The sequence below is a fragment of the Anomaloglossus baeobatrachus genome, chromosome 1 (assembly GCF_048569485.1).
Source record: "Anomaloglossus baeobatrachus isolate aAnoBae1 chromosome 1, aAnoBae1.hap1, whole genome shotgun sequence".
Classification (NCBI taxonomy): Eukaryota; Metazoa; Chordata; class Amphibia; order Anura; family Aromobatidae; genus Anomaloglossus; species Anomaloglossus baeobatrachus.
In genome coordinates, this window is record NC_134353.1 from 787,456,197 (window position 1) to 787,482,532 (window position 26,336).

At 47.0% G+C, this 26,336-nt stretch overlaps 1 protein-coding gene across 2 annotated transcripts in view; it reads right to left on the reverse strand.

The window, feature by feature from the left end:
• The window catches only part of DMXL1 (Dmx like 1), a 330,551-nt gene that overhangs the window by 109,735 nt on the left and 194,480 nt on the right, over positions 1-26,336 (reverse strand). Inside the window, exons 28-30 of one of the 2 annotated variants that reach the window (XM_075324980.1) lie at positions 22,420-22,668; positions 20,604-20,717; positions 1,715-1,899 (exon numbers count right to left, since the gene is read on the reverse strand). In XM_075324980.1, coding sequence (XP_075181095.1) covers positions 1,715-1,899; positions 20,604-20,717; positions 22,420-22,668 — 548 coding nt within the window. The remainder of the gene's footprint in view (positions 1-1,714; positions 1,900-20,603; positions 20,718-22,419; positions 22,669-26,336) is intronic. The other variant, XM_075324981.1, reaches the window with a different exon arrangement.

The window sequence follows — 26,336 nt, forward strand, 5'->3', positions numbered from 1 at the left end:
GGCTTCTGACTGCATTATTCCACTGAAACTGCGGCAAGTAAAATCTCCAATGACCTACAAACCACCAAAGCCAAGCGACACTACTCGGTGGTCGTCGTCCGCCTCCTGAACCTGTCCCTCTGCCTTCGACAGAGTGGACCATTTCCTTCTACTACAGATTCTCTCATCCCTAGGCATCACAGACTTGGCCTTATCTTGGATCTCCTCATACCTAACCGATCAAGCTTCCAGTGTCTCCCACTTTCACACCACTTCCTTCCCTTGCCCCCTATCTGTCGGTGTCCCCCAAGGTTCAGTTCTTTGACCACTGCTGCTCTCCAACTATACCTTCAGCCTGGGAAAGCTCAGAGTCCCTCGGCTTTCAGTATGACCTCTACGTTGATTATATACAGATCTACTTCTCTGGACCTGACATCATCTCCTTACTAATCAGAATCCTGCAATGTCTGTCTACTAGCACATCCGCTCTGCTTGATTTCTAAAACTGACCATGGGAAAAAAAACCCCAGAATTCATTATCTTTCATCCTCACTCAACCCCCCCAACTGACCTATCCATCAAAGTCAATAACTGCTCACTGACCCCTGTCCCATGTGGTTGCTGCCTGGGGGTAACTCTCGACTGCTCTCTCCTTCAAGCCACACGTCAGAGCCCTCTTCACCTGTTGCTGCCTCCAACTCAAAACTATATTTCCCAGATTTGTACATTTACTTTCCCAAGAAGCTGCAAAAACACTAATGCATGCCCTTATTATTTCCCATCTAGACTATTGCAACCCACTGCTCTGTGGCCTCCCTTCTAACAGTCTCGCACCCCTACAATCTTTTCTAAACTATGCTGGCCGACTAATCCACCTGTTCCCCGGCTACTCCACGACCTCTCCTCTCTGCCAATCCCTTCACTAGCTTCCCATTGTCCAATGACTCTAGTTCAAAACCCTAACCATGACTAACAAAGCCATCCACAACCTGTCTTCTCCATACATCTGTGACCTAGTCTCCTGGTACTTACCTGCATGTAACCTCTGATCCTCACAAGATTGCCTTCTCTATTCCCCTTGCATTTCCTCTTCCCACAATCGTATCCAAGATTTCTCCCGTGCATCCCTCATACCCTGAATGCTCTGCCACAACATATCAGACTCTCGTCTACCTTGAATAGCTTCAAAAGTAACATGATGACCCTCCTTTTCCGACAAGCCTACAACCTGCAACAACCCTCAGTTCTTCATAGCGAAACACAACCATCTCCAACCTCACCTATCCATTGTAGATGGAGAGCCCTCACGGGCAGTGAGCTCTTTCCTCCTGTACCTGTCTGTGCCTTGTAATGTTTATTGTACTTGTCTCTATTATGTGTACCCCTTTTCACATAAGCACCATGGAATAAATATTATTATTAATAAAATAATAATAAAAATACACTCAGGCTCTGCCATTTGTAAAGTGCAAGCCTGTTTATGTATAAATGTGTAAATTACAACTATAGCTATATTAGCACTTGTATTGTCAGTTTATTCATTGCGTATTATACCAAAAATGACAAGGTAAACATGTTATATAATGCTACTGATATAGGTTGTAAACGGATTCGACAGAGCATTAATAGGTAGACCCCCACAATCTCACTTGGGCTAGGGTTCCTGATGTAGACAAAATTAGATTACATGTATTGTATTCACTGTATACAAAGAGATTGCCTTTTAGTCAGATACCTTGGCTACGAAATAATCCCAGATGCTGAGTTCAGGAGGGATGAACTTCTCACGGAAAATGGACGAACCCTGGTCTAACACTGGTGAAGGTGAAACAGATGGACTCTCTTTGAGAGGAGTTTTTGTAGAAAGTCTGAATCGCTTTGAAGCTTTGTCATTTTCTTCAACTGGAGAAGATACAACAACTACAAAGTAATGAGAAACAATAGAAATTGTAATATTGTAAGAAAAAAAAAAAATAAAAAAAACCAAAACTATGGTAAATTGTATCCAGAAACACCAACTATAAAGTAAAAAGCATACAATGGGCTAAATTATTAGAATCACATATATACATATGAACATTGGAGGCAGAATTGCTTGGGGAGCAGCTAAAAGTAGGTGGCAGGTGATCCTGATAAATGACCTAATGCTGGTCTGCCTTTATCGCTCTTTTGCATCCAGCAGCTACAAATGCAGTAGCAGGAGTGGGAAGGAAAGAACTGCTTCTGCTGCCATTATTGTTTATAATTCTCAGCAATCCATAACAAGACGCAGCACTCCCAGAAGTTCAGCAGCATCGCATAGTATTCACCCTTTGTGACAGTTCTGAATTTCCTGGATTGCTGGGAGTTATACAGGATATCGTCATACGAATACAATAATGTTGTCAGAAGCTGCGCTGTCTTTTATTCCTGCTACTGAACCTGTAGATACTGGATGTGGTGTATCTTGGACACTGAGGGGATCTGGTCTTCTGAACCTTTCCACCCTCATTTAGGATAACCTCACAGTGCAATTCCAACCTCCTTGAATAACGGAATTTCCCTGTTTTTCTATTGCTTTTTATAATGGAGAACATAAATTGCATTGTGTTTCTGAACTCATAATTTGATCTGCATTGCATACAATAATGGCATGCCATATCTATTGTTTTGTGATATAAAGGAAATTTGTTGGTGAAGATCACAGCTTTAGAATTGTCAAAAAAATAGAAGTATTAAAATAAGGATTGATTAGTTAGCCTAGATAAAGTTCTACCCATCACTTTTCCTCATTATTATTAGTATTCTCATGTTATTAAATATGCTTTAGTTAGACAGCATGAAAATAAGCAAGTTTGTAATTGACTTTCTTTTTCTATTTGCTGTCATTCTCTTGAAATGAGAGCTTTTATCTTATGTAGTGTAGAGCTAGTTTCTGTGGAGCTCGGGCTCCAAACCCTGGGAGTGTATGCAGTAGCAACATTCTAAAAGAGAAGTTAACATCTAACATCCCAACCACCTCTCTCCAGCCCATTGATTTCTATACATTATTTAGCGTCTCACCTCCCCCCTGCTCCTGATAAGCTGCTGTTATAACTTTTGTGAAATCAGAGCAGTTTTCCTAATACTAAATGTATTACGGCAGAACTTGTGCTGAGCTTTAGGCCATGTGCGCACGTTGCATTTTTTTTTGTGTGTTTTGGTTGCGTTTTAATCTGCACTGTGTCAATGACAAAATGCATGCGTTTTGCTTCCCCAGCAAAGTCTATGAGAAATTCCATGAGCACGTTGCATTTTTCTGGCAGTTTTATTTGACAAATATTTGTCAAAATCGTTGCCTAAAAAGAAAAGCAGCATGTCACTTCTTCATTGCGTTTTGTGAACATTTTCCACTCATTGAAATGCGTGAGGTGTCAAAACACAACCAAAATGTTTTGAATGCATTTTTGTCAACAAAAACGCAGGTCACCAACTTTTATCCATTCTCTCTCTCTCTGCTTCATACTCACCGATCACCGGCGCGCCTGTCACACTGCTCCCGGGGCCTCTCCTGCTTCTGAAAGTGCCGGCCGTTCATTAGACTCATCTCATTCACTTCATCCGCTCATTACGCTCATCTCATATTCACTGCTTCCCAGCCCACCGGCGCCTATGATTGGTTGCAGTCAGACATGCCTCCATGCTGAGTGACAGCTGTCAGACTGCAACCAATCACAGCCGCCGGTGGGCGGGTCTACATCATACAGTACAATAAATAAATAAATTAAAAAAAACGGCATGCAGTCCTCCAATTTTGATACCCAGCCAAGATAAAGCTTAACAGCTGGGGGCTGGTATTCTCAGACTGGGGAAACCCACGTTATTGGGAGCCCCCCAGCCTAAAAATATCAGCCAGCAGCCACCCGGAATTTCCGCATCCATTAGATACGACAGTCCCGGGACTTTACCTGGCTCATCCCCATTGCCCTGGTGCGGTTGCAATTGGGGTAATAAGGATTTCATGGCAGCCCACAGCAGCCACTAAGTCCTAGCTTAGTGATAGCAGACGTCTATGAGAAACCCCCTCATAACTAATCTGTAAGTAAAAGTAAATAAACACGAACGCCGAAAAATCCTTAATTTGAAATAAAAGACAAAAAAAGCACCCTATTTCACCACTTTATTAACCCCCCAAAGACCCCTCCAGGTCCGACGTAATCCCCATGAGGTCCCATGATGCTTCCAGCACTGCTATATCTGACACTCACAGCGAGCGCCATAGAACAAGACTGCTCGCTGTGAGCTACACGTAGCAACTGAAGTGAGTCACACTATCAGCAGTCACGTCACTCAGGTTAGCCGATGTCACAGCTGGAGTCCTCGACTTGTGACAGCAAATCACCAGAGTGACTGAAGTGAGCAGCGCGATCAGCGGTGCCGTCACTCAGGTGATTTCCGGTCACAGCTGGAGTCCTTCACCTGTGACTGCAAATCAAGCCGCGACACAGACAGACCCGCAAGCTGAGAATGAAATCGGGTGAACCCCTGACGTTACAACTGCGGGCTCCGCACTACAGCCTGTCTCGTGGCACTGACCTCAGAGGTTCACCCAGGTGCATTCTCATCGCGCAGCTGTCTGGCTGCTGTCAGTGGGCAGTCATGCTCTATGGTGCTGCTGTGACAAGACAGGGATTTTGGGGTGTATGTGTTTATTTAATTTCACTTACAGATTAGTGATGGGGGTGGGGTCTCAGACGACTGCCATCACTAATCTAGGACTTAGTGGCTACTGTGGACTGCCTTTAACTCCTTATTAACCCAATTGCCACTGCATCAGGGCAACGGGAAGAGCCGGGTCCAGCGCCATAATAGGCGCATCTTATAGATATGCCACTTCTGGGGCGGCTGAGGTCTGCTATTGTTAGGCTGGAAAGGGCCAAGTAACAATGGGCTTTTCTACCTTAATAATATTAGCCCCCAGTTGTCTGCTGCACCTTGGCTAGTTTTAGAAAAATGATGGGATCCCACATGATTTTTTTTTTTAAATAAATAAAAAAAAAAAAATAAAAAAAAAAAGTGGGATCCCCTATATTTTTCATACCCAGCCAAGGTACAGAAGACAGCTGAGAGTTGCAGCCTGCAGCTGCTGTTACTGTGCTGGATATAAAAAAATAAGGGGGACCGCACGTCATTTTTTTTTACAGAAATTTTTTTAAAAAAAAATAAAAACAGCTGTCCAAAGCTAGCTATTCCCCTTATCGAACTATTCTGTTATTTCTGTCTATTCTATATGTTGTTTCTTATTTTCTATTCTATATATTCTATCTATTCTATATGTTCTATCCATTTCTTCAATCTATTCTAGCTATCAATTATCCTATCCTATCATATTTTATTTCTCCTTTAAAAAACCGCACTGACAAAAACGCATCAAAAACACATGCATTTTTACCTTTTTTTTGTGAAACGCAGTGTTTCCAGTTGTCAAGTCTCACAGATGGTGCATTTTTTTTGTCAAATCAAGAATGCAGCGTGTGGACATACCCTAATACTTCTAAGGCTATGTACAGACGTTGCTTTTTTGCTGCTTTTGTCATGCAATTTTCCTTGCAGATTTTAAGCAATACTGCAAGGAAAGACACATGCCAGCAAAGTCTATGAGAATCTGGATTTGCTGTGCACATGTTGCTTCTTTGTTCCTTGCAGATTTTGTTGCAGAAAAAAGAACAAGCATGTCAATTCTTTTGTCCTTTTTTTTGCATTTTATATAATCCACTGCAGTGCTTGATCACTGCAGTTGATAATATCTGTCAGTGCTGCTCTCACAGCACTGACACTTTGCCTCACACCCCGTGCATCTGGTATGGTCTGTGAGGTGATCCGAAGCTCAGTAACCAGAGGTCGTCATGGTGACGACTCAGGGTCACCATGGCAGGGATCAGATCCCTGTGATCGCATTACAGGAACTGGACTACCAGGGAGAGGTAAGCGATTCCTCTCCCTGCCTCCTGAATGCTGCAAGTGCAATGATCGCAGCATTCAAGGGGTTAAACTGACAGGAGTGGTGCAGGCACTGTTCCTGACAATAAAAGCTGGGTCCCGGCAGTTAAATAAGCTGCAGACCCAGCGGCGATCACAGGAGTACAGCACAGGGACCCCCACGATCGCCATGACAAAAAAAAAAACAAAAAAAAAAAACTTGAAAAAGCATGTGTGAAAAAACTAGCAAAACTTGATTAAAAAATGTGCATTTTTTCTTGCCAATACATGTAGTTTTGTGTGCAGAAAATCTGCTACGTGTGCACATTCTCTAATAATACAGCTCTGCTACTCACTTGAACTGTCATTCACAAGGCGGAGAGCCTGCCCTGCCAGAAATCAGGAAGTGAGGTGATTCCAGAGCTGTGAGCTTCCTGGTTGATTACATAGTTTTCTTTATCAAGTTAGCACCTTGGAAAAATATTTCCCAACCCTACATGACCTAATACATCATTTGAACCTAGGAAGTGCTTTATTTCAGCCTACCCGTTTGGCATCTTAGGGGGCTGCTTAGTGGGTGCAATCACGTTGTCGTGGAAGCACACTGATCCTCTCATTTCAAAAGATTTGCTTTGGTGACAATTTCTATTTAAGTGGGACCCTGGGTGCTTAGTGCAACAGACCCATAGCAAACACTGCACACATTAATTGGCAGTATTTACTTCTTTCTTTCCAAGTGCAGTAATGCAGTGGCTAACCAATAAAGTTTTGCTGCTGGGCTTATCGATTTCTAATTAAAATCATGCAACATAAATGTATTGATTGCTTTCCACAGACTACATATATATGGGTCTCTGTTTTCAATCAATTTGATAGATATATGCTATTTTACCTTAACAGTAAACTCATGAGTAAAAGAGAAAACAACGTACAGGTCAGTTAAGTGGCCAATGGTTTATTAGTCTTCCTTTAAAAGAAGTTAACTGGAATCAACTTACCTTAAATAAACCTGTGATTATTAAGCTGAAATACAACACAGAATATTCTGCATATAACACAATGAAGAACCCAAACATGCACAAATGGCATGCACATGCCCAACAAAAAGTGGTCAGCGATAAAAGAAAGGTCTTAAGAGCCAAAAAAGTAAAGCGTATATTCCAAGATTAGAAGGTTCCCCCGGCATCCCCCTGTTCTCAGGATGGGTGGCCGTCTCATTGGTTGGAAACCCAGTGTTCGCTTATTTCATGAGTGGGCTGGTAATGTCTAATGTTGGTACATAGCCTTTATTAAGAATGATATCCACGTAGCGTACATAATCTCTAAGTATCAGACCACATGTCAAATTAATTTAGTGGACCAGGGGAAACAGGCTGTCTTAATAAGTAATGAAGGAAATAATGGAATGGAGCGTCACAGCAACAAATAACAAACAGCAAAGAGCATGCCGATACAAAGGATCACCAGGAACTATCCGCTAAAAACTTCAGCCCTTAAATCAATGTTGGCACAGATGTGGATATTATTAATGTACCACTGTTAATTTTTCCAAAGTTCACCATAATTATATAAGCAGATCATTGGCAGTTCCAGCTTAAGTGGCTATACACACACACACGTACAAAATTGTTGGTTCCCATCTGTTAAAATCAGATAAACCCACAATGGTCAGTGAAGTAACTTGAAACTAAGAAAAAGTAAATTTTCAAATTCGATTTACGGAATATCAACAAATGAAAATCAGACATTGCTAATGTATTGTGGATCAACAGAAAATACAAAGAGCAAACGAATAAAAATGACCTGGATAATAATGATGGTTGCCTTAAATTTAAAGGGAACCTGTCATCAGATTTGGCGCCGATAAGCTGCGGTCACCACCAGTGGGCTCTTATATACAGCATTCTAATATGCTGTATATAATAGCCCAGGCCACTGTGTAGAACGTAAAAATCACTTTATAATACTCACCTAAAGGGCGGTGCGGTGCAGACTGGTCGGATGCGTGTTTCCGCTCTCCGGTACCAGTGCCTCTTCTTTCGGCCATGTTTGTCCTCCTTCTTCTGAAGCCTGGGTGCATGACGCATCCTACGTTATCCACACTAGCCAGCATCCTGGTCCCGCGCATGCGCACTACAATACTTTTATCTGGCCTGCTCAGGGCAGATCAAAGTGCATCTGCACAGGACCTCAATGTCGGCCAGTGTGGATACAGTAGGACTGTGGCAAACACTGCAAACAAACGATTTCTGTAACTCTCAAAGAGACGTCTGCATCTGTCCAAGGATATTTTGGTTGACTACTCAAGAGCAAACTGCTCATTGTGTCTCAGGTGTGAAGGTGCCGTCTCCAGACTGCAGGCTTCAGCTCCTTCCACAGATGTCCAATAGAATTTAGCTCAGGGCTCAAAGAAGCCACTTCAGAATAGTCCAAAGCTTTGCTCTCAGCCATTTGTGGATGTTTTAGATGAGCGTTCTGGGTTCACTTTGAGGATCCATGACCTGTGACTCAAACCAAGCTTTCCGACACTGGGCAGCACATTTTGCTGAAAAATGGCTTGACAGTCTTAAAATTTTATTATACCTTGCACAGATTCAAGACCCACAGTTTAATGATTTGCTTTCCTCCTCGGTTATCTTCCATGAAGTCCACTTAGGCTAATACAGTGACAAATGGTAAGATCTGAAACTGATGAATCTTGACCTTAAAATGCACCTCTAAGGCGTGCTTCACACATAGCGAGATCGCTATCGAGATCGCTGCCAAGTCACGTTTTTTGTGACGCAGCAGTGACCTCATTAGCGATCTCGCTCTGTGTGACACTGAGCAGCGATCTGGCCCTTGCTGTGAGATCGCTGCTTGTTACACACTGCTCTGGTTCATTTTTTTGATGTTGCTCTCCCGCTGTGAAGCACACATCGCTGTGTGTGACAGCGAGAGAGCAACGATCTGAACGTGCAGGGAGCCGTCATCTTGCAGCCTGCGGTAAGCTGTAACCAATGTAAATATCGGGTAACCAAGGGAAGCCCTTTCCTTGGTTACCTGATATTTACCTTCTTTACCAGCATCCATCGCTCTCACGCTGCCAGTGCTGGCTCCCAGCTCCCTGCACACGTAGCCGGAGTTACACATCAGGTAAATAAGCAAATGTTTGCTTATTAACCCGATGTGTACTGTGGCAAGGAGTGCAGGGAGCCAGCGCTAAGCGGTGTGTGCTGGTAACCAACGTAAATATCGGGTAACCGAGCCCTTGGTTACCCGATATTTACCTTAGTTACCAAGTGCAGCGTCACTTCCACGCATCGCTGCTGGCTGGGGGCTGGTCACTGGTTGCTGGTGAGATCTGCCTGATTGACAGCTCACCAGCGACCAGGTAGCAAAGCACCAGCGATCCTGACCAGGTCAGATCGCTGGTGGGAATCGCTGGTGCGTCGCTAAAGTGTGACAGTACCCTAATCTCTTTGGAAGTTGTTCTAGGATCTTTGGTTCTCATTCATATTATCTGGCTCAACAATTTGTCATTAATTTTCCTCTGGCGCCACATCTAGGAAGTTTGTCTACAATCCCATACACCTTAAAAGCCCACCAATCACCAGGATTCTTGTATATAACCTAAAGCCAGTGCTATACTGGCACTATGAGGCCGATTCTCTACATACCTGTAGTGGTCAGCTCGGATATAGAGGTTTTGAAATCCAAGAAAGTAAAGTTTATAAAATCAGCAGCTTCTTGAGTGACAACAGCTGAGGATCAGATCATTTCTGGGGGGTATTCATACTTATCCCCTCCCCCTGTTAGAATTAGCATAAGTATTATACAATCGATTTAACTTTTTGCTAGCAGGACCTGTGTGAGGTCATACCCATGTGACCAGAAGGGGTGGGGCCTCAGAACACAAAAAATGTTGCTTCTTTGTATCAGCTTTGTTGGCTGAGGCCCTGCCCCTTCTGGTCACATGGGTATAACCTCACACAGGTCCTGCTAGTGAAAAGTTAAATCAATTGTATAGCACTTATGGGAATTCTAACAGTGGAAGAGGATAACTATGAATACCCCCCCAGATATTATTATTAGCTGCTGTCACTCAAGAAGCTGCCGATTTTATAAACTTTACTTTCTTGGATTTCAAACCTATATAACAGAGCTGACCACTAATGGTATGAAGAGAATCAGCCTGATAGTACCAGTATAGCACTGGGCTTTAAGTTAAATAGGAAAATCCTAGTGATTGGTTCCCAATATTCTATGTGCCCATGTAGCGTATTTTTATGCAGTTACGCTGCGTTCTACACCGCAGCGTAACTGCATGTGTCCTGTGTCCCCAGCACAATCTACTGTATAAAATCGGAAAACGAAAGACGGGTTTTATGCCGCGCTATAAACCACAATTTCTGGATATGGAGGCTTTAATTAAAAAAGAAACTTTCCGGATACATAGGCTCAATACCCTGAAGCCCCTTGGGTTGAATGAGGTCACTGATCTCTTTTATTGATTTCTCCTCTCCCAGCCTACTTCCAAATGCCTGTCATTCACTGTATGTATAAGGCCTCCAGGATCTCCGAGGGGTCCTCTTTTTCATCAGACATACCCTTGTTTTTTAAGAAGAGGCTCCAGTTTGTTTCTCCCCTCATGTCCCACCAAGGCCCATAAGCCTGGTAAAGGGGGAAACTAATTCTAGATATGAATTCATATTTTTGTTTTTATATGATCATGTTTTCATATATATTTATATATTTATATTCCATGCCTGTATTTATACTTTTAGGCATATTGTTGTATGTATATAATCTGTATTTATAACCTTTTAGGCATATTGTTGCACGTATATAACCTGTTTTTTTAGCTTTTCACCCTTTTAGCCTTTTTAGCCTTTTACCAACGCTTTCTTAATCTATATTTCTAATTTTTAATTTTTGACCAAATTAACAGTCCCCCTGTTTTTGTTATACTTCCTAACAAGCAGCACCCTTATATCAATATGTTCGTTTGTATTTCTCCTCTCTTTTTTTTTATCACAATCGCTCTATCCATACTAATCTCCTACACGGACTCATGTGCCTGCCTATTTCGGGACCCGCTCTCTCTCGGGTAATCAGTACAGAACGTTTCATCTTCAACCCACGTCGGTCCCCTGTTCATTTCCCTTTATTTCCCCTTTTTTTCCTTAATAATGTAATGATCAAATATAATAATTTTTTTCCATCATGTTTCCACAAGCTGCAAAACACAGCATGTTTAATTTCAGCACAAAAACTCCTTTTTCTCCAACAAAGCAGGTATTTCCTCCCCATGCTTCCCCCTGTAGACATCAGGGCCCCTGCATCACTCCCTCACTCAAGCACGCGCTTTGCTGCTTTTTCCCACGCCTTTGAACTCACATCACCTTTCATCATGAGAAACCGCTCACTCCTCTCACACCATGCATGTGCTCTACAACTTTTCCCACGGTCTGAACTCACTTCACCTTTCACCACAGGGAACCCGCTCCTTGCGAATGCGCCTCTTTCTCTGCCCACACTGTGCGTACACTACTCTCCAGGAAACAACTTGTTCTTTCACGTTCCCCACATCATCCCAATAAAAAGGGGGAAAAGTCCAAAACATCTCATTCAAAAATATTAAATTAAAAATTAAATGAACGAGGAAATCCTGAGGACACCTTTTTTGAGCTACTGCTTTCCAGTATTCTCCCAAGGCAGAGTAATGGTCAGGGAGACAGCATCCCGTCCTTTCCCGACACCTTCTCTGCGGGTTCAAACCCCTTTTTTTTTTCTTCCCCCCCCCCATTTTTTTCCATACCTACCAAGAAAAATGCACAAATAAATACACATTTTTGTTGTTGACAAAACAATTTTTATTATGGTTTTTCTATCATTTTACCGTGCTTGACAGAAATTTTCCTTTTCATTCAATGTACTAAAGCATGTAGAATGTGTTTTTTTTCTCTCTTTTTTTTCTTGATCATGACGTAGTTTTGCTCCTCGTGGCTATGAGTCATGGGGAAATGAGGTCATTCCCAGGAACATGGCCTCACCTGGAAACTTATTTAAACCCTTGTTTTTTCTGTATTGGTATGTTTCTTTTTTCCCTGAAGAAGAAGGCGGACATGCCTTTGAAACGCATTGGAATGGCTCAATAAAAGAATACCTTTTAATACTCCAGCTTTGTGGTTTATAGCGCGGCATAAAAAGAGAATTTTGTTACTTACAGTAAATTCTTTTTCTTATAGTTCCGACATGGGAGACCCAGACCATGGGTGTATAGCTTCTGCCTCCGGAGGACACACAAAGTACTACACTCAAACGTGTATCTCCTCCCTCCTAGCATATACACCCCCTGGTAGCCAGTCCTAGCCAGTTTAGTGCAAAAGCTGAAGGAGGACATCCACCCACAAGTGTAGAGAGAGCAAAACCCGGAACAACCGGGACCTCTGTCTACAACAACAGCCGGTGATAACACACGGAACAAGAAACCTGCCAACAGGCAACAGGGAGGGTGCTGGGTCTCCCATGTCGGAACTATAAGAAAAAGAATTTACGGTAAGTAACAAAATTCTCTTTTTCTTCATCGTTCCTTATGGGAGACCCAGACCATGGGACGTTCTAAAGCAGTCCATGGGTGGGAATAAACAGAAAAACTGAGAAGTAGGCGAAACCTAACTTCACAAATGGGCGACAGCCGCCTGAAGGATGCGTCTGCCCAAACTCGCATCTGCCGAAGCAAGAGCATGCACTTGGTAGTGCTTCGAAAAGGTATGCAGACTAGTCCAAGTGGCAGTCTGACAGACCTGCTGAGCCGTAGCCTGGGCCTGAAAGCCTAAGAGGCACCGACAGCTCTGGTCAAGTGTGCCTTGATCCCCGGCGGGAGAGGCACTTGAGTACACTGGTAGGTATTGGAAATGGCCGACCTAAACCAACGAGCCAGGGTCGGCTTAAATGCCAAAAGGCCCTTACGCTGACCAGCGGTCAGCACAAAAAAGAGGTGCACCGCCTAAGAACAGCGGTGCGAGACACATAGATCCGGAGTGCCCGCACCAGATCCAGAGTATGCAACGCCCTTTCAAAGCGATGAACAGGAGCCGGACAAAAGGAAGGCAGAGAAAATGCCCCGGTTAAGGTGGAAACAGCAACCACCTTAGGGAGAAAGTCCGGAGTCGGACGGAGAACCACCTTGTCTTGATGAAGGGAGGGCTCCGAAGAGAGTGCAGCCAAAACAGAGACTCCCTTGAGGGAAGTCATGGCCACTAGAAAGACCACTTTCTGTGAAAGACTAAACAAAGAAACCTCCCTAAGAGGCTCAAAGGGGGGTTTCCGGAAGCCGCGAGGACCGAATTAAGGTCCCATGGCTCCAAGGGCCACCGGTAAGGCGGAATGATGTGAGATGCGCCCTGCATGAAGGAGCGCACCTGGGCCAGCCGGGCGATACGCCGCTGGCACAACACTGATAGAGCCGAGACCTGTCCCTTAAGGGAATTGAGGGATAGTCCTAGCTGCAGACCGGACTGTAGAAGGGACAGGAGGGTCGGCAAGGCCAAAAGGCCAAAGGATACTTCCGAGCTCGAGTCATAGTGGAGATGACTTCAGGAGGGATACCAGAAGTCGTCAAGATCCATGACTCAAACGCCACGACGTCAACCTGAGAGCCGCAGGTTCTGGCGGAAGGACGGACCTCGTGAGAGAAGGTCTGGACAGTCCGGGAGATGCTATGGCACCTCTACGGACAGACGGAGCAGGTCAGGGTACCAAGCTTGCCTGGGTCAGTCTGGAGTAATGAGAATGACCCGACGGCCCTCCTTTCTGATCTTGCGCAGGACTCTGGGCAAGAACTAGAGGGTGAAACACGTAAGACAGACGAAGCTGGGACCAAACTTGAACCAGTGCGTCTGCCGCAAAAACCTGAGGATCGTGGAGCCACGGTTTGACGGCTGAGACAATCTGCCTCCCAGTTTTCCACGTCTGGGATGTGGGCTGCGGATATGGTGGACTAGGAGTCCTCCGTCCACTGAAGAATGCGATGAACCTCCAAAATTGCCAGGCGGCTGATGTCCCGCCCTGGAGGTTGATGTAGGCAAACGCTGTAGCGTTGTCTGACTGGACTCGAATGTGCCTGGCCGCCAAAAGATGGTGAAAGGCTTAGAGAGCTAGAAACACAGCTCTGATTTCCAGCACATTGATCCAGAGGGCTGATTCGGACAGAGTCCAAGTGCCCTGCGCTCCATGGTGGAGATAAACTGCTCCCCAGCCGGATAGATTAGCATCTTGGTGAGGATCACCCGGGACGGAGCCAGGAAGGAGCGTCCCTGAGACAGAGGGGACGAAGCCACCGCTGAAAAGAGCCCCTGGTCTGTGGCGAAGCCACCGCCCCGTGGAAGGAGGAAGTCCGCTTGATCCCACAGCGGAAAATATCCAGCCGCAGAGGACGCAGATGGAACTGGGCAAGGGAATTGCTTCCATTGACACCACCATCTGATCCAGCACCTGTATTAGGTGCCTGATGGAACGACGTCGACCGCCAGCGGAGGGACTGCTGTTTGACTAAGGGCAGCTTCACAAGTGCCGACAGAGTCCCGAATTGCATCCCTGGGTATGTGAACTTCTGGGTCAAAGTCAGAGTGGACTTGGACAGAATGACAAACCACCCGAATTGGTTAGAGTGGCGAGAGTGAGCGAGGCACTCCGCTAACAGTCTGGACTGGATGAAGCCCAGACTAGAAGGCTGCCCTGGACAAAAGGATCACTACCCCGACCTTGAGAATACTCGAGGGGCCGTGGCTAACCCCAAAGGAAGAGCCACGAATTGGACCATTCTGATTGCAAAACGTAGCCAACGCTGGTGTGAAACTGCGATTGGCACATGTAGATAGGCATCTCTGATGTCGATGGATGCTAGGGAGTCTCCTTGGGTCGTTGATTGATCGCAGAGACTATGCGAAACTGCCGCACCTGAACATGCTTGAGAAGCTTGAGATCCAGGTCGGAAGGCACCGCCCTCCTCGGGTAGTAGGAATAGATTTAAGCAGAAATCTCAGAACCGCTCCCAGTCGGGAACCGGTACAATTACTGCAGTGGCCTGCAAGAATGCCACAGCCTGTGAGAAGGCGGCGGCCTTGGAGCAGGGGGGGGTTGACAGAAAAAATCTGTTTGGCGGGCTGGATAGAATTCTATCCTGTAGCCGTGGGAGATGGTATCTCGCACCCACTGATCGGAGACGTGTTAAAACCATACGTCGCCAAAGTGGGAGAGCCTGCCACCGACCAAGGACGTTGCTGACGTGGCCAGATAGCCAGGAGGAGGCTGACTTAGTGGCAGCATGTCCTGCGGTCTTCTCGTGCGCCATTTGGGTTTACGATCCTTGTCTGAGCCAGTGGACGAGGACGAGGGCTTAGAGAACGATCAGATGGAGGAACAAAAAGAACGAAACCTCGACTGATTCCTGCCCTGGACAGGTTTCCTGGTTTAGGTTTGTGGCATGGAAGAAACTCTTCCCGCCAAGAGCTTCCTTAATAATTTCATCCAGTTGTTCCCGAACAGTCTGGTCCCAGCAAAAGGGAGCCCAGCAAGGAACTTCTTTAGAAGCATCCGCCTTCCACTTCCGAAGCCACAGGAGCCTGCGGATAGCGAGGAAATTAGCCGAGGCCACCGCAGTGCGGTGAGAGTCTCCAGCATGGCAGACATGGCATAGGATGAAAAGACTGAAGTCTGGAAGTTAAGGCAACCATTTCGGGCAAAGAGTCCCTGTGAGGGAATGCATCTCCTCTAGAGAAGCAGAGATGGCTTTGAAAGCCGCACTGCTGCAAAAGCTGGGGAGAACGAGGCCCCTGCCGCCTCCATACAGATTTGGCCAGAAGGACAACCTGGCGGACAGCAAAACCGTAAGTGAGGAGCCATCAGCCACTGATACAACGTCCGGGCTGAGAGTCTAAACACCAGAGGGACCACCTTTGGTGAATGAGCCCACTCCTTGACCACCTCTGGTGGAAGGGGAAAACTGTCATCAGAACCACGCTTTGGGAGCGTCTGTCAGGACAGGCTCTGGGCTTGGTCACAGTGGGCTGAAAACTGGAGTGGTTAAGGAACACACTCCTTGTTCTCTTTAAGGTATACTGATGCCTTTCTGCCAGAGGGGGATACTCCCCTGATACAGGCGGATTGAGGTCCAGTACAAATATAATGGACGCAATCAAATCATTAGCATCTGCATCACCTTCGGACAGATCAATGGTACATTGAGTAGCGTCCGAGCCCCCAGTAAAGACATCCTCCACGTCCAGTGAGTCAGTTCGTGAATCAGAGCTGCGGGACGGGGAAGGACAGGGGACCCTGCGTCTCCACTTTAGGAGGACGGGGTCTGAGACCAGATGAAGAGTCCTCTGAGAGCTTGCTGAGCGAGCCGTAGCAGCAGAAGCGCCCTGAGAAGGGGGCTAATGCATGCTCAGCACCACCGGAGCAGCTGGAGGGACCACTGACGAGCCTCCAGGCTGAGGGACCACTGTGTTTATGTGCTCAGTACAGGCAGTACGAGTCTACATGCAGTGCATATTAAGAACAGCCTTGCAGCCTTGCTCTGATGTGAGACATGCTGCAGAAGTGGGGGCTCTGAGGGAATGCATCTCCAGAATGACCCCCAGCAGAGTATATAAACAGAGAATATAAGCAGCTGCACAACTGGAGGTTGTGACTTGCCAGACCGTTTAACATACATTTCTGTGCCCTCCAGTCCCCCAGCCCAGGCCCCCATTTGTCACAATGTGGTATCTCTGTGCCTATACAGACATTGAGAACGCTGAGAAAATGGCGACCGGAGCGAGGAGAGGGGCGGGGCCTACTCAGAGCGGGCAAATGAGGTATACAGGGAAGGGAATCTTTCCTCAGTGAGGAGTGTACGTTCCCTGTGCTGAACAGCCGCTGGGCGGAGCCACACTGTCCCTCTGCATGCTGACATGCAGGGGGAGTGAAACCGAAACTAGGCCTCAGGCGAAGCCGGGGCCTAGATTTAAACATGCGGCCAGCGTGCAGGCACCATCGGCGCGGTTCTCCAGTGAAAACGGGAGAACCGGCCGGAAATGTTACCACAGTCATATAACACACTCCCCCCAATAAATAAAGTACAAGGGACCCCTGGAAAGACCACTTTCTGTGGTAAAAACGTCTCATACTTAGCTTTTGAGACGCAGGTGCCAGGTCCCTGGGGGGGGGTTAAACGCTCCGTCCGACAGGATCCTGAACAGGGCTGCGGATGGAGACCAGTCTCCTGCAAAGCACTGAGAAACGTGATGGCTCCCACTTCAAGCCAGAGCCCCAGGGGATGGTGAAGGAGCGCGGCATGTGAAGGCTCCAGCCTTGTAAAATCAACCTTAACAGCACCGCCGACACAGTGGGGTGAGAAGGGACATGCCGGGAGTCCAGACTGGACCCGCTTTTCTTCCAAATCTTTGAAATCCAAAAAATCAAAAATCAGAGAATGCATGTGTGTGTGTGACCTCCTGAACACAAAGCATTGAAACTGGCTAGGACTGGCTACCAGGGGGTGTATATGCTAGGAGGGAGGAGCTACACGTTTGAGTGTAGTACTTTGTGTGTCCTCTGGAGGCAGAAGCTATACACCCATGGTCTGGGTCTCCCATAAGGAACGATGAAGAAAACCCGTCTTTCGTTTTCCGATTTTAGACAGTAACCTTTATCTTTGACGGGGCCGCTGCTGAACCATCCTAGCACTCACATACGTCTGCACAGGGGTTGTGACTGGCACAACCTGACCAGGTGAGTGCATCCATTCTCTCTACCCTTCAAACCCTAATATCGGGTAAGAGCCTATTGCGCCTTTTCTTTCCCTGCTACAGATCCCAGCACAATCTATGCAGATTGTGCCTAATCCATACCCACGTGGCGTATTAAAATGCAGCGCTTCGGCTACTGCCGAAGCGCTGCGTTCTAAAAAGCAACATGTCACTTCTTTCATGCGCTTTGGATGAAGGTCCCGCTCTGTCTATGGGAGAGGCTGCATCCAGAGCGCTTGAAATCGGCTTTTCATTACGGACTGTTTCTGCAGCGCACGTGTGCTGTTCAAATCGCTACAGAAATTTCTGCAGGGACAGAACGCAACGTGGGCACATAGCCTTAAACTTCTGAATAATATGCGCAACTGTAGAAAAGGAACATCAAGCTGTTTGAAGATGGGCTTATAGCCTTTATCATTAACATGTCTGTCTAGAATTTAATTTCTAATCTCCTGAGACAACTAAGGGTACCTTCACACTTTAGCGATGCACCTGACCTGGTCAGGATCGCTGCTGCATCGCTACATGGTCGCTGGTGAGCTGTCAAACAGGCAAATCTCACCAGCGACCAGTGACCAGCCCCCAGCCAGCAGCGGCGTGCAAGCGACGCTGCGCTTGCACGGAGCCGGCGTCTGGAAGCTGCGGACACTGGTAACTAAGGTAAACATCGGGTATGGTTACCCGATGTTTACATTAGTTACCAGCGCACACCGCTTCCTTGCTCTCCTAGCTACAGTACACATTGGGTTAATTAACCCGATGTGTAATGCAGCTACATGTGCAGAGAGCAGGGAGCCGCGCACACTGCTTAGCGCTGGCTCCTTGCTCTCCTAGCTACAGTACACATCGGGTTAATTAACCCGATGTGTACAGCAGCTACATGTGCAGAGAGCCGGAGCCGGCAGCACAGGCAGCGTGAGAGCTGCGGAGGCTGGTAACTAAGGTACATATCGGGTAACCACCTTGGTTACCCGATGTTTATCTTGGTTACAGCTTACCTCAGCTGTCAGACGCCGGCTCCTGCTCCCTGCTCGCTTCATTTGTCGCTCTCTCGCTGTCACACACAGCGATCTGTGTGTCACAGTGGGAGAGCGCCTTTGAAGAAAACGAACCAGGGCTGTGTGTAACGAGCAGCGATCTCGCAGCAGGGGCCAGATCGCTGCTCAGTGTCACACACAGCGAGATCGCTAATGAGGTCACAAAAAACGTGACTTGCAGCGATCTCAGTAGCGATCTCGCTGTGTGTGAAGCACCCCTAACTCCTTACCTTTGTTTTCTCAATGTTTAGTGTTGTAAACACCATGATACAAAACAGCACAGTGACTACTTTTCCTCCTTTACATAGGCAGATTGACTGATTTCAAGTTTGTAGACACCTGTGATGCTAATTACAGCACACAGCTTAATTTAACATGTCCCTAGAGTCAAATTATTTCCACTCTTTTTTAGGGGTACCATCACTTTTGCAAAAGCTATTTTCATCGTTTTTTTTATTTAATTTTCTGCTGAACCACAATTAAAAAGCAATGTCTGATTTTCATTAGTTGGTCTTCAGTAAACTTAAATCCAAAATTTAGTTTCAAGTTATTTCAGTAACCATAGCTGTTTTGTTTTTGTTTTTTTCTTTCTTTCTTCCACAGAAGTGTACCAACAATTTTGTCCATGTGTTTATTGGAAGAACATCAGCATCCAACCTTTGCAGATGTGACCAACTATCTAATTGGTATGCAGGCTTCCTGACTGATCTGCATGCTGGATTTCATCATGCTCATTACTTTTGTTCTCAAGTATAAATGTCTGGCGTTTGCCTATCCTCTGCTCTCTGTTAAGAAGACATGTACACTAGCAGCTGAGAGTGCACATGTATTGAGCCCTCTAAGGTGTAAGAGACCCTTTTTCTTTTAGCATCTGCAGACAATCTTATGTGACCATCACAGATATCAGGCTGTCCGCAGATCTTACCAAATGTAGCTAATTCTGCTAATTGTCCGCAGTATTCTGTGGTGTACTGGCACTAGAGAGGGCGCAAGATATTTTAGGAACAAGGCCTTCAGATCCCAATATTTCAGATTTTGTAATAACACATTCCATTTAATTAGTTTACCCAACAAACTTCACAAAATAATTCCTTTAGCAACGACGCCACATTATCCAACTATCATGATTGCTGCAATGCCCAAGAACAAATTTCTGAACTCTTAAATCTGGTAACAATATACAGTAAGCGCCCCCAATATATCTAGTGTGACTTGTACTACCTATCCTCAATTAAGCAATGCCTTTTTTCTGCTCCTAGAGCTGCTTGCTGATGGTTTTACAATAAATTCTGCTATCACAGAGGCAATCAATGCATTCCATTCTACTATAAGCTAGTCACAGAAAAAGAAAAGGGAATAAAGTACTCCACTTCTTCAGGTGATTGTAAGTACTCTCTGAAAAACACTGCACACCTCTTGCTTGAAAGGCTACAAAAGCTATAAACACACAAACCACACCATAAACCTAAAAGCAAAACGCTACCCACACAGCATGTTAGTAAACTAGGATGAATAGGTAAAAAAGGGGTCATATGGATTTCTAATAGTTTTTCATCAGTGGATTTTGCATGAATATCAATACTTTAACTTTTGGCAGGTTCACCTGGTAGCCTTTATTGATTGTTACAAAGCAGATCTTTCTGTTCTGCAGGAAGAACACAAAGTTCATTTTCCAATTCTGGAGAACTGTATTCAATATATGTTCTTTGTATAAACATACAGCAGGTAAGGAAATTTCTACTGTGCCAATAAATTAACAATTAGAAATCCAGTGAAAAATGCAGTATAAAAAGACATCTCCCAGTGCTGGCCTATTGCTCTGGAATGGTAGAGCGAAGAAAACACTGCCCTCAACTAAAATCTAGGTTCTTGCCTGAAGGGCTGGGAGGGCTATGGGTACTGATGGCAGTAAGGGCTTTGGAAAAGCCAACACATTCCATGGAGAACACAACTACCTGATGAGGACTAGGAATAGAAAAGTATTTTCCTGTCAAAACAAAAAGAGAGAGAATATTCAGAGCATAAGAGGGGCTAGAAAGGGATTCACACAGCACTACATTAAAAACCAACCAAATCTGGCAGCAATGCTCATTACTGAGCGGCTATGAAAGCAGGGTTTCATTCTCTTCAGTATACATGTACCCTTGTGCCCCCCAAAAAATAAATAACTAAATGCAGTCAGTGTATGAATATATGCACTTCTATACCAGACAAGTGGAGTCCAACCTAAAGCTTATTATGTTCCTACAGTGCTACTCTGATAATACGGCAAAAGTCAACCTACAGATTCAGGAATTTACAGGCCAAAAGAGTGCACCCCTGCACAAAGGGCAACCAATGCACTCTTCTGACAAATCATTATAAGCGCTTTGTTTGAAGTCGGAGCACCTTTTTAAGGCGTCCGATCTGATATTTGTACCTATTCAGACACGTTAGATTACAGGGTTAGAAGATGCTGCTCGCATCACTGAGGTTGCATGCGCTAATCTTTGGCTCTGTGTTGATCCATCCCATTGCCCAGTTATCCTGACATTTTATAAAAGTTTTGATTAGGATATAAAAAAAAAACCAAAAACCATAAATCACCTGCAAAGTAAATACAACAAGGTCCATCCAGAAGCATAAAGGAAGTGATTTTTTAGAGTCATAAATGGGGGGTCTATGACTTTCACCGCTCTCTCATCAAAATAGCAGTTGGTAGCAAGATGTCCGTGTACAGTTCGTGCACATAGGGCCCAATACTGGAGTCCACCAAAACATATACATTGTGACTACATTAATATTGTTTTAAAAGGGAACCTGTCCGTCACATGTAAAAATGCTGTCAGCCTGCAGATATGGGGTTAATTTTCAGATTAACAGAGTTCTGAACCTGACCAGCGCCTGCATACTGAACCCTGCTGCTGGGAGGAAATTACCTTTATTTCCCCCAGCAGTGTTCGGGTTTCAGTCATATGGGCGGGGCCTGCACAGGTTCAGTCATCGCTCTGTGTATGGATGGCGGCGGATGTAACCGCACCCCCCACACTGACTGACAGCCACTCCGTATTAGAACCAGCATCAGTCAGTCAGTGCGGTAAGCGCGGTTACAGTCGCTGCTCTCCGTACACAGAGCGATGAATTAACCCTAGAACACGCAACCATGAAATCTACAATAGAAAACAAGTAGCCTAGCAGGCCTGCGAGGCCCCAAATATACGTTTTAGGGTTAACCCATGCCGGTGCCTCCCGAGGTACTGACACCTGAACACTTCTGGGGGAATAAATTTTATTTCTTCCTAGCAACGGGGTTCAATGTGCAGGCGGCACTGGGCAGGTTTCAAGAACTATTAACCTGCAGCTTAACCCCACATCTGCAGGATAATAGTGTTTTTACATGTGATAGGTTCCCTTTAAGTCTTGCTTAAAAGGTACAGTGTTAGAAAAATGGCCTTACGCCCATGTCGTATGATAGCCAATGAGCACCTATGTCAGGTATATAACCTTTATGTCTAATACCGCCTCTTGTAGCATCCTGAATGTAAGAGCTATGCTTTGGCACAAACACAAAAAGACAACACAATACATTACTAAGACACAAGCAGGTTGCAGTGCTATAGGTTACTGGCGAACACAAATGTGCAAAACACAACATAATGGATTCTACTATAAGAAGATTTCACTACAATAATGTGTACATAATGACTGACCTGTCACAGGTTTCACAGGCATTTGTCCCCTGCATGGGATTCGAGCTCCTCCGCCAAACACTGCAGACCACATTTTGTCACCCAAAGAATGGGCAACGATGCAGAATAACTCTTGGCTTGAGTGAGTGGCTAATCCATGGATGAAGAGACTCAGGTAGACGGCACTAAGAATCTCGCACAGCAGGATTGTAAGGCCTGGTTGGGCTTCCTCTCCAGCAGAATTAAGTAGGCGAATTAAACTAGTTATTCCTAAATAGGACAAGAAATAGACAGAATTGCGATTTTCAAACTTATGTAGTTTGTGCTAGCCCACTGTGTAACAGGGTGAAAATGTACATAAGATAAAATTGCATGTTTGTTAATGTATTGTATAAATTTATGCTAGAATTTAAATGGCCACTAGGTGTCACTAGAGGGCAGGCACACTGCTAGACAGTAAGGGGTTACATTAGGTTTCCCTGGAAATGAAGACATAGACGGTTGAAAATGTCAGTCAGGATCTGAGGGACTGCGCAAGAGAAAGACGGCTGTCGTTTTCCTGTGTTTGGATTTATAGGATTGCCTGTTTTTTTTTTCCTTTTGTGGACTGCTTACTCGTTTTTCTTTTCTTTGGAGCTCCTACTGCCCCTGACGAGGTTAATTCATCTGAGTGAATTTTTCTCCAGAAACTGTTTGGACAAAATCATCTAAGAGTGAATCAGAAGCAGTCTGAGGGGATGGACGCCATCTTGGGTGAAGACTTCAGTGAGTAACAATTGACCTGAGACCGATCGGTGTATAATAGTCAGTCAGGGACAGATAGATAGATAGATAGATAGATAGGATAAAGAAGAAGGAAGATTATTCTTCGACCGATTATTCACTGAGAAGGAGCTGTGTTTCTTGTTTATCCTGAGGCGTTAGCTCTGAAGTTATTAGAGGTTAGGCTGTGTGATGATAACAGACTATTCTGCCTCTGCTTCATCACACTGTCTGGGGTCAGTGAGGTACACAATATTGAATAGAGGTACATGACCATATATTTGCTTATTGCTGGCTGTATATGGGAAGGTGGCCGGGTACCCTGATTGAATTGTAAACATAAGGGGAGGTGGTTGTAAGATTATATCCTTGGAGGGATCACGTGCCATTATCTCTAGTAGTGCACCCGGGAAAGGCTAGTTTCACACTTGCGTTGACCGGTATCCGTTGCATTGCGTTGTGTGACGGATGCAACGGATGTGTTGCATATAGTGGCACAACGGAATCAGGCTTTTTTTTTTTTTACCAAGTTTCACCGGCGGCAGACTATTGTGAACGATCACTTAAGCAAGCATTGTTGAACTTAGGGAGATCAAAATATCCACTGCGGAGACACCATCACGTGTTTCTCAACGCAGTGATTCTAGAGCAACGCCCCCTGGGAAGTATGCAAATAATAAATATTGTGAACGATCAGCTGATCGCTCCCAGCAGCCGGGTGATCAGCTGATCGCTCGGCCGCTGAGAATGTGTGCGGGGGGTGGAGTGGGTGGAGCCGAGCGGGGCCATGGCGCTGAGGACAGGTGTGTGCGTGAGGATGTATGTATGCATATATATACATATATATATACACATACATACATACATACACACATATATATATATATATATATATATACTAGAAGGTGGCCCGATTCTACGCATCGGGTATTCTAGAATTTACGTATTGTGTAGTTCATGTATGATTTTTGTTATATATATATATATGTTGTGTGTAGTTACCAAGTGTTTGTGTAGGCGCTGTACATGTTCTGGGTGTTGTCTGGGTGTGGCGCGGGGTGAGAGCGGTGTTGTATGTGTGTTGCGTTGTTTGTGGAGCGCTGTGTGTCTGTAGCGTTGTGTGTTGCGCGGTTTGTGTGTGTGTGGTGTGTTTTGGGGGGAGGTATGTTTTGTGCAATGTGTGTGTTGTGCGGTATGTGCGTATATTTGTGTGTGCCGCGGTGTTTGTGTGTTGGGTGTTGTGTGTGTGCAGCGTTGTCTGTGTGTGTAGGTGTCTGTGTAGGGCAGTTGTTTGTGGTTCCCAGTGTGTGTGTGTGTGTGTGTGTGTGGTGTGTTGTGCACTTCCCATCGTGCTCCATCCGCCATGCTGCGCACTCCCAAACGTGCACCATCCGCCATGCTGCGCACTCCCAAACGTGCACCATCCGCCAGGCTGCGCACTCCCAAACGTGCTCCATCCGCCAGGCTGCGCACTCCCAAACGTGCTCCATCCGCCAGGCTGCGCACTCCCAAACGTGCTCCATCCGCCATGCTGCGCACTCCCAAACGTGCTCCATCCGCCATGCTGCGCACTCCCAAACGTGCTCCATCCGCCATGCTGCGCACTCCCAAACGTGCTCCATCCGCCATGCTGCGCACTCCCAAACGTGCTCCATCCCCCATGCTGCGCACTCCCAAACGTGCTCCATCCCCCATGCTGCGCACTCCCAAACGTGCTCCATCCCCCATGCTGCGCACTCCCAAACGTGCTCCATCCCCCATGCTGCGCACTCCCAAACGTGCTCCATCCCCCATGCTGCGCACTCCCAAACGTGCTCCATCCCCCATGCTGCGCACCCCCCATTGTAATCCATCCCCCATGCTGCACCAGCATCAGCCTCTCTACCCGCAGCCTCAGCCCCTCTCTGTCCCCAGCCTCAGCCCCTCTCTGTCCCCAGCCTCAGCCCCTCTCTGTCCCCAGCCTCAGCCCCTCTCTGTCCCCAGCCTCAGCCCCTCTCTGTCCCCAGCCTCAGCCCCTCTCTGTCCCCAGCCTCAGCCCCTCTCTGTCCCCAGCCTCAGCCCCTCTCTGTCCCCAGCCTCAGCCCCTCTCTGTCCCCAGCCTCAGCCCCTCTCTGTCCCCAGCCTCAGCCCCTCTCTGTCCCCAGCCTCAGCCCCTCTCTGTCCCCAGCCTCAGCCCCTCTCTGTCCCCAGCCTCAGCCCCTCTCTGTCCCCAGCCTCAGCCCCTCTCTGTCCCCAGCCTCAGCCCCTCTCTGTCCCGCCAGCCTCAGCCCCTCTCTGTCCCCAGCCTCAGCCCCTCTCTGTCCCCCAGCCTCAGCCCCTCTCTGTCCCCAGCCTCAGCCCCTCTCTGTCCCCAGCCTCAGCCCCTCTCTGTCCCCAGCCTCAGCCCCTCTCTGTCCCCAGCCTCAGCCCCCTCTCTGTCCCCAGCCTCAGCCCCTCTCTGTCCCCAGCCTCAGCCCCTCTCTGTCCCCAGCCTCAGCCCCTCTCTGTCCCCAGCCTCAGCCCCTCTCTGTCCCCAGCCTCAGCCCCTCTCTGTCCCCAGCCTCAGCCCCTCTCTGTCCCCAGCCTCAGCCCCTCTCTGTCCCCAGCCTCAGCCCCTCTCTGTCCCCAGCCTCAGCCCCTCTCTGTCCCCAGCCTCAGCCCCTCTCTGTCCCCAGCCTCAGCCCCTCTCTGTCCCCAGCCTCAGCCCCTCTCTGTCCCCAGCCTCAGCCCCTCTCTGTCCCCAGCCTCAGCCCCTCTCTGTCCCCAGCCTCAGCCCCTCTCTGTCCCCAGCCTCAGCCCCTCTCTGTCCCCAGCCTCAGCCCCTCTCTGTCCCCAGCCTCAGCCCCTCTCTGTCCCCAGCCTCAGCCCCTCTCTGTCCCCAGCCTCAGCCCCTCTCTGTCCCCAGCCTCAGCCCCTCTCTGTCCCCAGCCTCAGCCCCTCTCTGTCCCCAGCCTCAGCCCCTCTCTGTCCCCAGCCTCAGCCCCTCTCTGTCCCCAGCCTCAGCCCCTCTCTGTCCCCAGCCTCAGCCCCTCTCTGTCCCCAGCCTCAGCCCCTCTCTGTCCCCAGCCTCAGCCCCTCTCTGTCCCCAGCCTCAGCCCCTCTCTGTCCCCAGCCTCAGCCCCTCTCTGTCCCCAGCCTCAGCCCCTCTCTGTCCCCAGCCTCAGCCCCTCTCTGTCCCCAGCCTCAGCCCCCTCTCT